This window comes from Cherax quadricarinatus, chromosome 100 (assembly GCF_038502225.1).
Source record: "Cherax quadricarinatus isolate ZL_2023a chromosome 100, ASM3850222v1, whole genome shotgun sequence".
NCBI classification, from domain to species: Eukaryota; Metazoa; Arthropoda; class Malacostraca; order Decapoda; family Parastacidae; genus Cherax; species Cherax quadricarinatus.
In genome coordinates this window covers 937250-955803 of record NC_091391.1, presented here as the reverse complement: position 1 = coordinate 955803, position 18554 = coordinate 937250, and the positions used below count along the sequence as shown (strand labels likewise).

Below are 18554 nucleotides of genomic sequence, written 5' to 3'. Positions count from 1 at the left end.
GCTTTGAACTTGAATTAAGTGGTTATAAACAACTGTCAGTGAATAAACAGAAGGGTGGACGAGGGGCTTGAACCGTGGTCTGTAAATTGACTGTCCAATGCTCTACCATCTAGGACTGTCAGTTTACTGACTGCAGTTCAAGCCCTCGCCCTCCCTTCTGTTTATTCATTAACCGTTTTGTTGAAGCTATCTGGATCTGGGTTTGAGAGGTCATAAATTGTCATTGTAACACAACTGGTTTAAGTTCCTGGGAGGCCTTAGGTAGGTCTTGCCTGTCACTCCCATCCTTTCAGCAAGTCATCTTTACCTTTGATATGCCTTTGATGGGTTTCGAAAGTTTGTCTACTCCCACAGCCCGACCCTAGGCCAAGTTTGTCTGGTGTTTGCCTGGTCAGTAAGGTTGTTGCTGCTGGTGACCCGCTGGCCCACATATCTATCACAGCCTGGTCGATCTGGCACTTAGCGGAGGTACTTGTTGAGTTTCCTCTTGAGGACTGCACTTATTCCAGCAATGTTTCTGATATGTATTGGTAAGATATTAAATAGTGAGGCATCCCTGCTTTTCACTGGGTTTATTTTGCATTTCCTCCCATATTTCTCACTGCAATGTTATGACATGGTTCGGTTTTGGGATTAGATACGGGAGTGCCTTCCATATATACCTGGAGAGAGTTTCGAGGGTCAGTGCCCCCGCGGCCCAGTCTGTGACCAGGCCTCATGGTGGATCAGGGCCTGATCAACCAGGCTGTTACTGTTGACTGCACACAACCCCGCATACGAACCACAGCCCGCCTGGTCAGGACTGACTTTAAGTGCCTATCCAGTGCCTTCTTGAAGACAGCCAGGGGTCTATTGGCAATCCCCCTTATGTATGCTGGGAGGCAGTTGAACAGTCTATGTATATTTCTTCCCTTCTGCTTCAGAGAGTACATATTTAGGACTTTGAGGCATTCCCAGTAATGTAAATACTTTGTTGGCTCTATTTGGACTGTAAATGAACTTGGTATGATATCTCTCCTGCCCTGAACATAGTAGTCAACACTGGACAGTACTCTAAGCTAAAGAGAACAAGTGATTTGAAGCAGATCATCAATTATCCAGCCATTAGTTATTTAGGCCTCCAAAACTATCCAGAGGGAGGTTTTGTGTGATTTGGTGCATAAACCTTACAATGCAAAACATAGAAAATGCGATGATCCATTATTGTTGAAAATACAATGCACCACCTTCCCCAAAGATATTAAAATAATCGATAATACATTGTACAGTGAATGAGAGATTTCTTCTGTGAAAGGAATATGCAGTCAGTGATACAAGGTAAAATCTAGTGCAGTAGTGTAGGCCATTTCATCTCGAAATGGGCATTATCTAGAAAACCAGTACAGCGAATTTATGGGAGGGGGACTAAAAGGATAGTACGTATGATGATCCTAATCTGTATAAATGACTTGGTAGAAGGAATTAGAAACCATAGAGTATAAACATGTTCACAGATTTATGTAAAATCGTACAGATAGGACCTATGAAAATTAGTACATACTGTGTTCCTGTAGGAAGACGTTGATAAATTAAGAAAGTTGATTAAGAGATGGATGATGAAATTTAACATTGCTAAGTGCTAGGAAAAAGAAATACTCTTGTTTTTCTGTTTAGGTCACCCTGCCTTGGTGGGATACGACCAGTTGGTTGAAAAAAAAAGTCCTACGTAAGGGAAATTTGAGCAAGCTATAACAGCTCCTGTTGTGTATGTGCTTTATTCGCCATGACGTGACTTGTATTACCCAGTAGGCTGACTCTAGTGTTCCTTTATTGTTTTAAGGACATACTATTAAAGGAGGACTTAGTATTCCTTTATTGTTTTAAGGACATACTATTAAAGGATGACTTAGTGTTCCTTTATTGTTTTAAGGACATACTATTAAAGGATGACTTAGTGTTCCTTTATTGTTTTAAGGACATACTATTAAAGGAGGACTACAATAGGCCTATTGCTGCATTCTAGGCAGGTCCTTCTGTATCCCAACCTTTCTCACTCGTATGTCTGTTTAACCTATATTTAAAGCTACCCAACATGTTAGCTTCAATGGCAGTTTGTTCCATTCATAAGCAACTCTATTGCTAAACCAGTACTTTCCTCTCTTCTTTCTAAGTTTGAATTTATCCAACTTAAAGACTTTGTTTCAAGTTCTTTCTTGGTTCAGTACCGTCATTTATCCCATTTATTTATACAGTTTTGCTTGTCTTATGCTTGTCTGCTTCAAGCAATATCACAACAGGGTGGTAGACAGTAACCACCCTGGCAGCTACCACTGTCCTGTTAGAAGAGTGGGAAATTGGAGCCTTATTTTGCATTCTGGCAGGATTATTGATCTTTTCTTTATCTCACAAACACACAAGATTACATGCAAATCTCACAAGCCTCTAGGTACATTCACTATGCACACCGCTTTCCTGTGTGCTTTTTAATAGCTCTCTATCTTGCCTTTGCAACTTCTGTGGCGTAGGCTGAGACCGGGCATTGGCGAAGATAATCTCCAGAATCACTGATTAATTATAAATACGTTTGTTTATATATAGTACATGGTAGCATACTGCTTAAGTTCCTATGTTAGCATGTTGATCAACTATAGTATTTATTAAATTTAATGGTCTTTAGGTACTAATGGAATACACTAGGGAACAAAGTTGTATTCATATGGATATAAAAATAGAGGAACACTGCAGTAGATCTATTGGCCCATATGAAGCAGGTTCTGCATATTTGCAAGGCAAGACTTTCTGACATGTATGGTAGAAACATGCAGTGCCCAGAACAGTCTTATTTTATCCTTGCGATCACCCTCCACACTTCCACCATCCACCATTAGCATCACTTGCCTTGCAGCAACGAATAACCCACATGGGTTTAGCCGTTTCTGTGATTATATAATAATAATCAAGCCAATTTTATTATTGTACATAGAAATGTCAGTAACCAGAATGTTTCACACATTTATATTGAAACATATTTTTCTAACTTGTTTGTTGTATGTCATATAATGTCTGTGTAACTTAACGGACTTCATTACGTTACCGTCATTTGTATTATGAAGAGAATATCAAATGAGTAAGATATCATTTAGTATGTAATTAAACACTTTGAATCATCGCTAGAATTCTGTGTCCACTTTCAAGATTGTTAGATATTGTGTAATGTTGCTGTAGGAAATAATCAAGATAACTAGTGTAAGTATTTGAGAGAGTTTGCAGTAATTTGCCCACATGTAAAATTTTGGGAATTATCTGCTAAAAATCTTATTTTAATTGTAAAGCAAAAAGAGTTTTTTCAAATATTTTGTTTAAAGACTTGACTAAGCATTGTCAGCAGAAAGAATTTTTTTAGGTATTATTTAAACAGGTTGATTTTAATACATGTCAGAATGTATAAGAATGGTAGTTCTAATTTCTATACCATGTCCCTCAGTCATATGGAAAATCTGTTCAATCATAATTATCAAAAATAATGACAGATTACGTTTGCAAAGAGCTTTAATAATTTTATGAAAAACTCTTGAAGGAATTTGAAAGAAGTAACCATGCAAAAATTTTTATATTGTGAATAAGTTGTATTGGTAATTGGTGTTTAGTCACTAAAGTGATTGTATCCTGTACAGCGTAATCTTATCACCTGTGATACACTTGATTTCCTTGTATCTTAAGTATTGGAAGTTGTGACAGTCACTGGATACAGACCAGTGCGTTTACAAATAATAGTCATGTATGTAAATGTTAACTATGTAAGGGATACAGTGAATATTTTGTAAATGCGATTGAAAAGGTATGCCCAGAATTGAATTGCTTGGAATGGTCTCCGTAATACACGCCTTTAAATTTTTGATACACTTTCTCAGTTACATCTGTGAAAAATTGCACTATGTAGGGGAGCTTTAGAAGATAGTATAATCCAAGAATTTCCATGATATTGATGTGTTTAGTTGACATGGAAATTTGGCCAATGGTCGCACTGGTGGGGTAGACAAGGCCTCAGAATTGGCCACGGATGTACAGTGATTAGCATTGTATTGTGTATTAATGTTTAGGGGATTATCTTGTTTCCCTAATTAACCAGTATATTTATTCATTGTAAAACTGTAACATAAATGATGATTTAAGCAATGATATTTAAGTTAGATTATTTAACAGCTGTTTAAATTTTCTTAAAAGATTAAGTCAAACTATTTTAAAAATAAATTGTGAAAATATGTATATTTTGTATATAGTTATGTATGTACTATTATAATTTCCTCACATAAATTATGTGATCGAGGATCACACTTAGGGAAGTAGACTTTAGGATGGCATTTTGTACTGAAATGTGAAGACAGTTTACCGAGGATGTTATTTCACAGCTTTGTATATCAAAAGTGGTGGGTAACACTGACATGTGTGAGAAAAATGCATATACCTTCGACGCATGCCGAGAGTTTTTCTACTCTCCGAGCCCAGCCTTGGGCCAGGCTCGTCTGGTGCTTGCCTGATCAACCAGGCTGTTGCTGCTGGTGGCTCACTGGCCCACATATCCATCACAGCCTGGTTGATAAGCAAGTATTAAGGCATTTATTGATACATTTCACCCACGAAGGGCTTTTTCAGTGGGCGAAATGTGTAGTCAGTAAATGTTTTAATTTTTGCCCATGTGTCTTTCTCGCACGCATCGTAGTATCGTTAATCTCGTCAAGCTTTTGTTTTTTGCCTTTTGCCGATGAAGTTTGTAAAATAATTAAACACACCTAGAGGAAAACTGTCTTCATGTGAGTGATCTTTAGTAACATAATTTGTGTCGGTGTGGAGTTTGTGATAATGTACTTATGTGCTACACATAAACAGGGGGGGGGACATAATTCCCTAGGAATTAGGTAATTATGAACCTCTTTATTCATATATTATCTTGAATTATTGTAAATGTTGTAGTATTGTAGAAACAGCTGTATTTACTTCTTGGTAATATTGAACCTTTCTCTGTTACGCCTGGCCACTGGTTTCACTTGCCATACTTTGTAAATGATCCTATTTTTGTAAATTGAAAAATATTTCATCCTTAGTGCTCAACTTTATTTTGTTAATGTTTCCTTTGGAAATGTTCTCACTTAATAAATTGGATTTTAATTATGGTAATGAATATATTTAATAAATTTGAAATTTTAATTCATAATGGCTATTGAACAAATTTTAAATTAGTACAAAACAGTCTTATTGTAATCTTAGATGATTCATTACTCGTTTGTATGATAAAACTATGTGGGAGTGAGTGTATGAAAGATGATGTGAATCCTAGGATAGACAAAGGAAGAAAGATAGATGGAGTATTGAACTACCCGGGAAAAGACAGTCTGTCGTTGGACGCAAAATATGGAAATGCATCGGAGTATGTGCAACACTTTTGTATACGTATGAAGCATGATGTGAATGTTGTGGTAAAAGGGAGACTTAAGTCAGTGTAGATGTTTGAGATTAGTGTATGGTGCAAATATTATGCAGAGAATAAAGATTGAAGGAATTAAGTATGGTGTTATGAATGATCATAAAGGGGGAGAAGGAGTTACCGAGATGCTTTGGCTATTGGTGTAGGACGGGTCAATTTAGGTTAGCTTAGGTAAGGTTTGTGTGGAAACAGGACAATGTTTCCTGACAGGACAAATTGACCAAAAGATGGTATAGTATAAAACTGAGATGAATGAACAAGTAGGGGATACCCCTGGAGGGTTGGAAGGAGGATGTGGATGAGGTTTTAAGTGGCAGGGGCTTGAGCATCCAGTTGGAATATGTGAGTGCATTTGAGTAGAGTGATAGGAAACGAGTAAATTTTGGGATTTGGTTTGCTGTTGGAGTGTCACCAAGATAACATTTTTGAAGGGATTCAATGAAAAGTGGTTATTGGAACTTAAGTTCTGGAGATGGAAAGGGCAGTGCTTGCACTGTAAAGGTTAGGTCGAGAATTGCAATGCAGAGGATCATTTGAATTGTGGTGGATACACTTCTGCCAAGACAGCTGTTGAATAAGTGATGGTGAATGTGTTTTCTTACATTCAAATTATAAACCAATCAGCCTAACCTCTTTTGTAGGGAAGTTGACAGAATCGTTAGTTACAAATTTACTAACCTTTTTCACTAAGGTATTCGAGGTGGTCAAAGTTAATGCAGTATTACATATATGGACTTCAGTAAGGCATTTGATAGAGTCCCAAACAGTTGATTGATAAAGAAAGTAGGATCACATGGTATAGGAGAAATTATCTCCTGGATGATTGCATGGCTGACCAATAGGCAACAGTGTATGTAAATGAAAAGAAATCAGAATGGGGACCCATTACAAGGGGGGGTGTACCACAGGGGTCAGTACTGCGACTCTTGCTGTTTACAGTCTTCATAAATAACATTGATGTGGGAATAATAAGAGACACAAGCAAGCTTGCTGATGACATTGAGATAGGCCACTAATGAATTCCTGATGAGGACATTAGAAAGCTACAAGATGGCCTGGATAGGTTGATGTAGCCAGAGAGGTGGCAGATACAATGCAATATCAACTGAATATGAAAAAAATTTAGGATTTCTGGGTAACAGAAATTTAAGCTGAAACAACAGTACATATATATTCACAGTAAAGTTTATAGAATACGTACTTGGCTTCATATCAGTATAAATAAAGTCCCAAGCTTAAAATTCTACTTAATATATTCTTGATAATGCCTCATTTACATAATGCTGCATAGTTCTGGTCTCCATATTACAGAATGACATAAATGTACAGAGAAGGATGATGTTGAGTCCAAGCATGAAAAATCTTTCTTATGAGGAAAAACTGAAGGCACTGAATTTGAACCCTAGAAAGATGTAGAATTAGGGGGTAAATGAAGTGTATAAATGGAAAACAGGAGTGAACAAAAGGGATATAAGAAATGTGCTAAAAATATCTAACCTAGACAATATTTGCAGCAAAGGCTTCAAGTTGGACAAATTTAGGTATAGAAAAATTATAGGGAGTACCAATTTGGCAGTAGTTTAAGATGAATGGAACTTGAAGGTAGCATCAGTGAAGCAAGGACTCTAGGTAACTTGAAATATATGGTGAGTGTGTGTGAGTCTTGTGGTTGGCTGTGAAAATTTGACCTGACAAGCATGGACCAATAGCCCTACTGCATAGCTCTTACATTTTTTGAGTTATTGCCAATGAAAAAAAAAGTTAAAATGGGAAGTGCTTTAAATTTTTTATATACAGTAATTTTAGGAAGATAACTTGCCGATTTTATGACAGTTAAAGCATATACAGTGCACAGGTAAGCCGCTAGCACTCGCTAGCTGTTTCATATTACTCAACATCAAGAAACATTCAATACTTGTAGGTGCAGAATGTTTGGGAAACATTCTAATGTTACCCATCAACATACAATGGAACCTTGGTACTCAAACTTAATTGGTTCCAGAAGGCCGTTCGAGTGCCGATCTGTTCGAGTATTGAACATATTTTTCCCAACCAATTTTATTTTATAAGTTGGCTGTTATCGCTAGTCTTCGTAGGCCCCATGGTGACTTATTTATACAAATAATATAAAAACACCAAAAAATGCGAAGAAACATGAAATAGTTTGCATTGAAGTTCTGGCAGGTCGTGTTTGTTTGGTCGAGTGCCGAGCGAACTGTCAGCTACTGAACGATTTTTTTTTACCGAACAAAGCATTCGAATACCGAATTGTTCGAGTAGGGAGCTGTTTGAGTACCGAGGTTCCACTGTATTCAGCTACTATAATTACTTAGATTCTAAATAAACTTAAAAAATGCCTTTCACCAGGTATTGTTTTGTTGTTTTATGGGACTATGGCTGCCCTGGTCGGTTTCTTAGTCATAATACAATTGAAATTATTGTAATATTTTTTTTCTTCTGAGTAATGATAGGCAGACTGTTTTCTCTACTTCAGACTTTCTTAAAATAATAATATCTAGCCTAGTACATCACCGTATGTTATTCTCAAAATACATGTAAATCTTTCACTGATTTACACATCAAAAGATATATATTTTGCCTAAAATTTACAGAATTTATTTTTATGGTTGAGTTTTCAGGCTTTTTTAGCGGCTTTTTACGACAAAAAACACTGGATTTTAACTGACGATAGGAGAGAGAGAGAGAAAAAGAAGTAGGGCGCCCCCTTTAGATATTTTGAGAATGCAAAGGATGCAATAAACCTTGGCAAAAAAGGTGGAAGATCAAAGAATACTGTAGTTATGAACTTCATAAATATTGGAATATAGAAAAATTGTGAAGCAGGTATGTAGTTTACTCTGTTCAGAAGCTTCAGGACAAAGAAACTTATAGAAAATTTTCCTATATAACAGGTCTTCTTTCCTAAAAGTCACACCATTAAGACACTTTCACTTCAGTATGTATTGTCAAACACCAAAATTTTGTATCGATTTGGACCAGAAGCACGAAGTTTGAGTCCACCCAATCTAACTTACCCAAAAAATGTGTGAGAAATTAGTAAGTGTACATTTTCAAAACAAAATATTACTGACTAAATATAAACTGGTACTCACCAATGCCTGTTGTTCTTATCCTGTAATAAAACATACACAACATTTATATCGTGTTGGGTAAGGTTATTAAGTTAAATACTCTACTGAAAAATCTTCATTGAAATTCCTTACAGAATTATAGATTTTACCATTGCCACCTGGAATCGGGTACTATACCTATTTTAACGTCTGTTTCAACACTAAACTATTAGTAATTATGTGCTTTACCACTCACCATCATGTAAATCACATATTATGTATGATATGAGATGAAATATTGGTGAGAAGCACTGAAATTCCTCTTAAAATCTGATCAAATTTGCCACTGTCACGTGGCATCAGGCATAGCCCCCTTGTTTATTAACACATCGGCCATCTCCCACTGAGGTAGGGTGACCCATAAAAGAAGAAACGTAGTTTTTTTTTTTCCTTTTCACTTTTAGTAATTTATACAGGAGAAGGTGTTAATAGTCCCTTGCTCCCAGCATTTTAGTCGGTTCTTATGACATGCATGACTTACGGAGGAAGGCTTCTTCTCCATCTCCCCATGGAGTAGTCATACCCATGTTAACACTTATTCTGTAGTGATATATGCTTCACCGACCATTGTCTTGTAAATCACATGTTGCGTAAGGTTACGAGGTAAAATGCTTTTATTAAGCACCGAAATTTCTTGAAAAATGTGAGTTATTTTTGACATTGATAGTCAGTGTTGTGTAGTATACCCTAACTAACTCTAAGTTGAGCACTCACTGATTATGTGCTTTATTATGCACCAACATATACACAATATGTATGGCTATAAATATTGCCATAATTATACAGTACTTTGCAGTCTACTGCTAAATGAGGGGAATAATATCAAATATTGTACAAGCAAAACCCACTTGGAAGAAGGTGACATTTACGTGATGTCTCAACAGAAGATGTCACTGGTGCGGCAGTTAGTTGATGGTTGCTTTAAAAGTGAGATGCCTTGAAGACACATTTCTCCTGCCTCCCCTTACTTCCAGCTTAAGCCTACCAGGCCTCTTGGTAGGCCAATAAATGAGCCACTCACCATTACAGTTTTAAATATCAGATTTCCTCCAGACTCAGTGACCATGTCATTTTTTGAGTATTGAAATGATTATTGCTGTATGACCCTTACAGGTTTAGCACTTAATATTATTATTATTTTTAAAATGATCATTACGATTTTTTTTGTTTTAGAAAGTATAAGATTCTGAAGTTTAGGTGTTTGTAATATATTGTACTTGATTTGAGAATATATGACAAACCCATATACTCATTTAGAACTATATATAACAAAAGAAAATATATAATTTTTATTTTTTACACTATTTTGTTTGAATGTTCTATAAGTTTGAGGTGATGGCGTGTTAAAAATATAAATATTATACCATGACGGCATTTTAGTTATTTTTCAGAAATTTGCAATGAGAACAGTTCCATAAGAAGAGATCTTCATATATTAATTAATTTTTTCCGAGCCTATTCATCAAAATCATAATGAGATGCATTCTTCTAATTTAATATTCATATTTCCTCACCAGATGGCTGGGTTCTTAGAAAGATTTTTATTTAAAAAAAATTGTTACTTTTATCTTTAAATTTTTGTATATACTAGAACTGATTTGTCAGTTTAGATTTAATATTTTCAATCCATAGAGAAAATTGTTTTGCTGTGTTGACATTATCAGCTAACGTAAGCCATTTGTTTCAGACACAAGATTACTGATGTATCTTCACGAGTTCACAAAGAAGTTGAACATCTAAGGTGAAGACGACAAGATGAGTGATAATCCTCTCTCACTATTGAGCTGAAATAGGAATGGCTGGAAGGAAAGGAAAAATAAAATTTTGACGCTACCATCTTCATGATGGAAGGATTACACATTCCATATCCAGGAAAATTTCATAGTGTAAATCCAGCAGGTAGTGTGGTGGGACAACAGACTCTCATTCATCCAGGTACAGCGTTTTATGGTAATTTCCACATCCAAAAAAATAATGAGTTGGGAAATTTCCATGCCCAGAAAAGTGCTGAATTTAGAAGCTTTCCAGCTCAGAAAAGTGTACAGCCTGAAAATTTCGATGCCCAGACTAATACAGAGACTGGAAGTTTTAGTGTCCAGAAAAATGCAGAGCCTGGAAGTTTTCCCGAACAGAAAAATATAGTCTCGGGAAGTTTTATTGTGCAGAAAAACAAAGAAGCTACAAAAGACGAAGCTACCAACACAGGCGATGAAAAACCGTACGATTGTGATCGTTGTAGCAGAAGCTTTGCACAGAAGAGTCACCTTACTAGTCACATGCTCTGGCACAGTAAGGAGAAGAACTTCGAATGTGTGATATGTGGTAAGCGCTTTACTATGGAGAGCCATCTCAATGGCCACATGCACGAGCATAACCGAGAGAAGAAATTTGAATGCCAGGTTTGTGGGAAACGATTTGCTATGGAAAACTATTTAAATAGTCATATGCTTGTTCATATTACTGAAAAAAAGTTTGAATGTAAGATTTGCGATAAGAGATTTTCTATGGAGAATCACCTTAATAGTCACATGCTTGTGCACAATCAGGAAAAAAAATACGAGTGTGGAAAGTGTCATAAAAGGTACAGTCAGAAAAGCCACTTAAACAGTCATATGCTGAAACACAGCACAGATAAGAAGTTTGAGTGTACATTGTGTAGCAAAAGATTCAACATGGAAAACCACTTAAATAGTCACATGCTCGTACACAGTGAAGAAAAGAGATATGAATGTGTGCTGTGTGGGAAGCGCTTTCACATGGAGAACCACCTCAATAGCCACATGCTGGTACACAGTGAGGAGAAAAAGTTTGAGTGTACTCTGTGTGATAAACGATTCAATATGGAAAGTCACCTAAACAGTCATATGCTAGTACATAACAGTGAAAAGAAGTTTGAGTGCTTGCTGTGTGGTAAAAGGTTTAGTATGGAGAGTCATCTCAATAGCCATATGCTCGTCCATAATGAGAAAAAGTTTGAGTGTAATTTATGTGGAAAACGATTTTACATGGAGATCCATTTAAACAGCCATATGGTCATGCACAGTAGTGAAAAAAACTTTGAGTGTGAAATATGTGGCAAACAGTTTTTAATGGAAAGCCATCTTAATAGTCATATGTTAGTGCACAGTGAAGAGAGGAAATACGAATGTTTGTTATGTGGGAAACGATTTAATATGGAAAGTCACCTCAACAGCCACATGTTAGTACACAATGAGAAAAAGTTTGAGTGCGTTTTGTGTGGCAAACGCTTTAATATGATAAGTCACCTGAACAGCCACATGCTTGTGCACAGTGAGAAGAAATTTGAATGTGATATTTGTGGAAAACGATATAAGCAGAGTAGCCATCTTAACAGTCATAGGTTTGTCCACACACAACAGAAAAATTTTGAATGCGAGGTGTGCAGGAAGCGATTTTCCCAGGAAAGCCATCTTAGTAGCCATAGGTATGTGCACAGTGAAGAAAAGAAATTTGAATGCGAAATCTGTGGGAAACGATTTATGCAAGAACTTCATCTCAACAGCCATAGGTTTATGCATAATGAGGAAATAAAACTTGAATGTCAGGAATGGGGAAAAAGGTTTACTCAGAAAAGCCAGGTAAATGGTCAAATATTCATACACACTGATGAAAAAAGGTTCGAGTGTGAAGAATGCGGCAAGCGCTTTGCACAGAAGAGTCATTTAAATAGCCATAGATTTGTACACAGTGAGGAGAAAAGGTTTGCATGTGATGTCTGCGGAAAGCGTTTCTCGCATGAAAGTTACCTTACTAGCCACAGCTATGTACATAGTGAAGAGAAAAAGTTTGAATGTGAAGTTTGTCACAAACGCTTCACACACGAGAGCCATCTCAACAGCCACAGATTTGTGCACAGTGAGCGGAGAACCCTAGAGCAGGTGGAGTTCCCTAAACCTGTACAGCAGCCTCAGACTGAGCAAGTACCTATAACTAATAATGTAGAAGTCCAGACCGATAAAAAGCCATTTGAATACGAGGAAAATGGAAAATTGTTAATACAGCAGACTTACCAACCACCATATGCATATGCTCAGTGGGAACACGTTCGAACATTGTGGTCATTGTAGCCAAAGTCCAGTGGCAAACCGTGAACAGTACTTAAAATGTAATTCAACAGAATGCTAATATTTACCGGTAAGTACGGTATGAACTATTTTAAAGCAGTAAGGTTAAAATTCTTTTATTTGTGGGAATTTCAATTAATATGGCTGTGCCATTCTTAAGGAAGAAGAGATACTCTTAAGCAACGTATTTACGTGATACATTTCTTGGTAATTGTAGATATGAACAATATAACTAGAAGAAAAGCAAATCAGTTAATGTATCTTAATGCTACTGGCTACTGAAATAAACACCTTAAGCCAACACAACTGAAAATCATAAGAATTTGATAGTATGCAGGTGTTCCCTCATTTTATGCAAATTCACTATTATGCGAGGCCCTATTTCTATCAGTAAATCTGTACGTGTGATCTGCACTCACAGCAAGTGACGAGCGAGGTCCGCGAAGTACGTTGATGACTTGATGGAATCAAGTGTTAATAACACAATTGAGCTACATAGAAGTACAGTGGGACTTGAAACTCGTCCACTGCATAAAGCGAAGGACGCCTTTACTGCACTTGCTTGATTTGTATTAGGTAAATGAGTAGGACCTGATACGGCAAACTAGAAAATTTAAAAAAAAAAGAAATATTTCAGATTATTTTGCATGAAGTTACAGCAACATCCTGGAAAAGGATGTTCAATTTTCGAGTCTTGAAGTGACTCCTCAAATATATCATATCAGTAGCGACCTCCTTAATGACCAATGCTAGGCTTCAATACGTCTTCACCTGTTTGAAAGATGATTACAGTAAACTCTCGATTTAATGGACTCGATTTAAGGGGCTTGGAAAATACGAATGGAAACCGCTGGATCAGTTGATTTGGAAACAAGGGATGAGGTCTATTGGCTCCAGAATTGTTCGTTATTGCTACGATCACAGGGGAAGCAATCTCATCTCTGTCCACCACAATCACCATGCCAGCCATCCACTACCCCCTTGTATTCCGTTGAATCGAAGGTTTACCTTAGTAACTCTAATGCCATGGTGTCTCCCTAGGCAAATAAGCCTAAATATATTATTTATAGAGAAAAATATGTCTGTGATTCTGTAATCTATTTATGGTAGGCAATATTGTGTGCTAATTAACTATGCTATTTAAGAAATGAATGGCCTTCTTGTAAGAGGAAAGGATTAATAGTATATTAGTTTGATGTTATACATTATAAACCTGGGCTTGTCACTTGCAACACCTCTTCTAATAGATTTTTTGCTGATTGTATTTCTTCACGAAGGGGGTTATATAAAAGGCACTTATTCACATATTCACTATACATCTAATTTTTTTTTTTTTAAGTTTTTAATTATCTTAAATACTTTCTTTGTTATAAAAGAAAGTAGAAATATTGGAAAACTTTGGGCATCCTAAGTATAGTCTACCTATTTACAAACATTACCACAGACCAGGGCACGACTGTGCACTCTGCATCAAGGTACAGGTGCTCCTTGATTTGTGATGGTGCAAAAGCAATTACAGTGGACCCCCGGATTACGATATTTCATTCCAGAAGTATGTTCAGGTGCCAGTACTGACCGAATTTGTTCTCATAAGGAATATTGTGAATTAGATTAGTCCATTTCAGACCCCCAAACATACACGTACAAACCCACTTACATAAATACACTTACATAATTGGTCGCATTGGGAGGTGATCATAAACCGCGGCTCCACTGTACTTTGGTGACAAAACTCGTGATAATTACCCAACATAAAACCAGCAAGTCCGTAACTTGTATTCATATATTTACTTTTTAGTACTGGTATTTAGTTACAGTAATTATTTGTTTATTTACTTATCCAGTAATAGTAGTTATTTACTTACTTATTGAGCATATATTCATATTTGACTTACGATATTTTTGACTTATGGTGGGTTTGTCAGAAGGTAACCCCATAGTAAACCAAGGGCGCCTGTGTTATATCACTTAGCCAGACTCCACATACTGAACAGTATAGTAGTGCATACTGTATGTCGATACAAAGTGCTCAGATTCAAGTCTTGCTCTGGTCTGATATAATGTCTTTAAATACTTCAATTTCTCTCATTTTGCTAATTGTTCAGCATAGTCTACCTATGCTATTTCTTAGGATAAACAGTCATATTGAGACAGAGAAGATCATGTTTAAAGAACGGTCAATTTTAAGCAGCTAAATCATATTTTCAGCTTGCAAAATGAAGAGTAGCTTAAAGAAGAATCTGAAACCTTTTGACGTAAATAAGAGTTCTCAGCTCCAATGAGGAGTAGCTTAAAAAAGAATCTGAAACCTTTTGACGTTAATAAGAGTTCTCGGCTCCTCTGCACCTATGTTTCTTACTACACTAGAAATTAAGTCCTTCATCAGTCAGAAATAGTTTTCACTCTTAGGGGTCTATGTAATATTACTAGTAGTATATTTGTGCATATACATATAAGCGAACAAGCATGAGAGAGGTTGTAACATGATAAATGAGGCAGAATGAACTGGCTCATTTATGCTGTTGATTTTGAAAACTTTCCAATAAATGTGAAAAATGATGGAAAAGCATTAACAAAGAAACCAGCATCATTATTGTGTAAAGTGGCACTGCCCCCCCCTTCCATGGATCAAACCTGGTTACCCTCCCCCACCCCTCACTTTTCCCATACCAGAGACGACTGGTGCAAAGCCAATTGATGGCGAGAAAGACCCAGTTGTAGAGGCGAACTTTATCGAGACATTTCGCCTGCGGACAGGTAAAATGTCTCGATAAAATTCCTGTTTTTCACGAATTCCCTTTTCATTTTCCATGATGGGCACATCATATGACATAGCCACAACAAGTGACATTGCTAACACGAACTAATACTAACTAGTTCTGTCTCTATCATTCTGGTTTTCTATCATGTACACGTAATATAAAATTCCTTTTGATATTTGAGTAACAAAATTAAGTTCTGAAACCCACTGAAGCTTCATTAGCATGTTAAAACCTCAATTTTGCAAATACACATTAATATAGTGTCTATTTACTTAAATGTCAGGAAATAAAGTTTTAGTCTTAATGGGAAGCTATGGACAGATAGCTGGTAGTGTACAAAAATATTCACATACTCTCTGTACTCGTTATTTAGGGACAGTCAAGCATTACAGTTGGGGTAACAGTAACATAAAATTGTCGTAAAAATTTTTTCTTAATTTATCTTGTATAATTAGTATGCAATGTTTTATATCAGAGTACTTAATATTTTTAAATGATGATGCTAATGTTGTATAAAATTATTTATGATAGAATGTGCAAACCAAAAATCATCTATTTTGGGTTAATGTAATACTTGGACTTTCCTGAAAATAAATATTGCAATTCCAGTTCGAGTTACAATAGACAAAAAGTGTAAGTGGCATGGTTCCGGTTTATCACCTTTATAGAATAAGCTGATGGCTGGTAGTAAGAAAATTTGGTTTCTCTGTTTTGAAGTGAACGATATTAAAACACCGTGACTTGATGAAGCATTTCCTGAAGCCTCGCTGTTTTAATGTATGTACTAAAGAATGCATTTATTTAGTGCCCTCTTCAGAATTTTAATGTCCGGAACCATGCCTTTGTTATCTTTTAGACGTCTTTTAGACAGGCTCCTTGCGTCTCTTTGTATGTTTTCTTTTTGTTTAATAAAATTTTTATATTCTATAAAAATGTAGTGTTTCCCTACCGAACCAGTGTAGAGAACGGTAACTTGGCACATTTAATATTACTTTGAAGTATTATCACAAAAATACTGCATGTATGTGATTGTCATCATGCATCCGTATAAATGTTCCATGTTTGTATACGAGTGGATAAAGAAACGTATCGCGAAGGCATGGAAAAATAATGAAAGTGCATATATGTGAATTTGTAAATTGGAAAAAATGTCTTTGGAGTAAAATGTAATTAGTCAGGTACTGCATTTGTCACTGAACAGATATATGTGTCACTGAAGTGCTGTAGTGCCAGAGTGGCACCAGGGGACACTTGGGGGGGGTTAAACGTCCTCAGAAATTCCCTCATTTTCTCAAAGCCTCCCCAGATAATAATGTTGCTTTGGAACAGGTCTCCTAGATCCCTTCCAACTGACAGCCACTCCTAAGTTTGTCCTCCTCCAGTATAGCAATACTTGCCCCACCCTTGAAAGTCCTCTTGGAATAGAGGTTTTCCATATGCTAGGACTCTTTCCTGAGACTGACTGGTGGAGGATCAAGCCTCCACCAGCTGAATAACCCACACGGGTTTAGTACTTCACATGAAATTAAAAACTCGAGACATTACCGCGTACTAGGTGTTAGAGCAGCCGGCTACAAGTAGTGTGCTGCGACAGACCTATCATTTCTAGAGGTAAGAAAGTCCCAATTTGTTGATAATTATCACCAATAGCGGTATGGAAGTCCTCAATTTCTTGTATGACGAAACATTTGCTACTTGCTATTAAGAAAAAAACTTTAAATACCATGACTAGAACAGTACACAAATAATCTGCACACAAGAGGGAGGAGTTTACAACAATGTTTTGGTTTGATTTAGACCATTTACAAAGTCACACTAACTGTATGGGTTATTTGTGTATTGCTACATGCTATGCCAATATTTTTGTCAAGTCACATTTGCAGGTCACCTGGATAGAAATGATTGAAAAAAAAATTATTCTTTGAGTGTAGCAACAGATTCCTAGATACAATTACAACGAAATTAAAAAATAGCCAAAGTCTTGTAACAAGAATAATACTGCAATTGAGTAGTTTGGATTATGAGGAGACACTTGAGAAAAATGCTAATGATAGATTTTTTGTTATTTATTTATTTATTTTTTTTATTAACACATTGGCTGTTTCCCAGCAAGGTGGCCCGAAAAAGAAAAACTTTCAGCATTATTCACTCCACCACTGTCTTGCCAGAGGTGCGTTTACACTACAGTTATAAAACTGCAACATTAACACCCCTCCTTAAGAGTGCAGGCACTGTACTTCCCATCTCTAGGACTCGAGTCTGGCCTGCTGGTTTCCCTGAATCCCTTCATAAATATTACCCTGCTCACACTCCAACAGCATGTCGTCCTAAAAACCATTTGTCTCCATTCACTCCTATCTAACATACTCATGCATGCTTACTGGAAATCCAAATCTTTTGCACACAAAACCTTTACCCCCTCCCTCTAACCTTTCCTAGGCTGACCTCTACCCCTGCCTTCCCTTCACTACAGATACACTGAAAGTCATTCTATTTTGTTCCATCCTCTCAACATGCCCGAACCACCTTAACCCCTCCTCAGCCCTCTGGATAAAAGTTCAGGTAATCCAGCACCTCCTCCTAATTTCCAAACTACGAATTCTCTGCATTATATTCACACAACACATTGCCCTCAGACACGACATCTCCACTGCCTCCAGTCTTCTTATTGCAACATTCACCACCAATGCTTCACACCAATGTAAGAGGGTTGGTATAAGTATACTCTCATACATTCCCCTCTTTGCTTCCATGGACAAAGATTTTTGTCTCCACAGACTCCTCAGTGCACCACTCGCCTGTTTCCCCTTGTCAGTTCTGTGATTCACCTAATCTTTCGTAGACCCATCTGATACGTCCACTCCTAAATATCTGAATACATTCACCTCCTCCATACTCTCTCCCTCCAACCTGATATTCAGTCTGCATTTACTTAATTTTTTTGTTATCCTCATCACCTGACTTTCCTATATTCACTTTAAATTTTCTTTTACATACCCTACCAAACTCATCCACCAACCTCTGCAACTTCTCTTCAGAATCCCCTAAAAGCACAGTGTCATCAGCAAAGAGCAACTGTGACAACTCCCACTTTGTGTTAGATTCTTTATCTTTT

The 18554-nt window shown here is 36.7% G+C and overlaps 2 protein-coding genes across 2 annotated transcripts in view; both read left to right on the top strand.

Annotated features, from left to right (window-relative positions):
* LOC128704665 (zinc finger protein 91) overlaps positions 1-16339 on the top strand; it is a 65118-nt gene extending 48779 nt beyond the window's left edge. The window contains exon 4 of the mRNA XM_070079661.1: positions 10415-16339. Coding sequence (XP_069935762.1) covers positions 10415-12680 — 2266 coding nt within the window. The 3' untranslated portion in view covers positions 12681-16339. The remainder of the gene's footprint in view (positions 1-10414) is intronic.
* LOC128704664 (zinc finger protein 91) overlaps positions 1-18554 on the top strand; it is a 123093-nt gene that overhangs the window by 17675 nt on the left and 86864 nt on the right. The gene's annotated exons all lie outside the window — the stretch shown is intronic.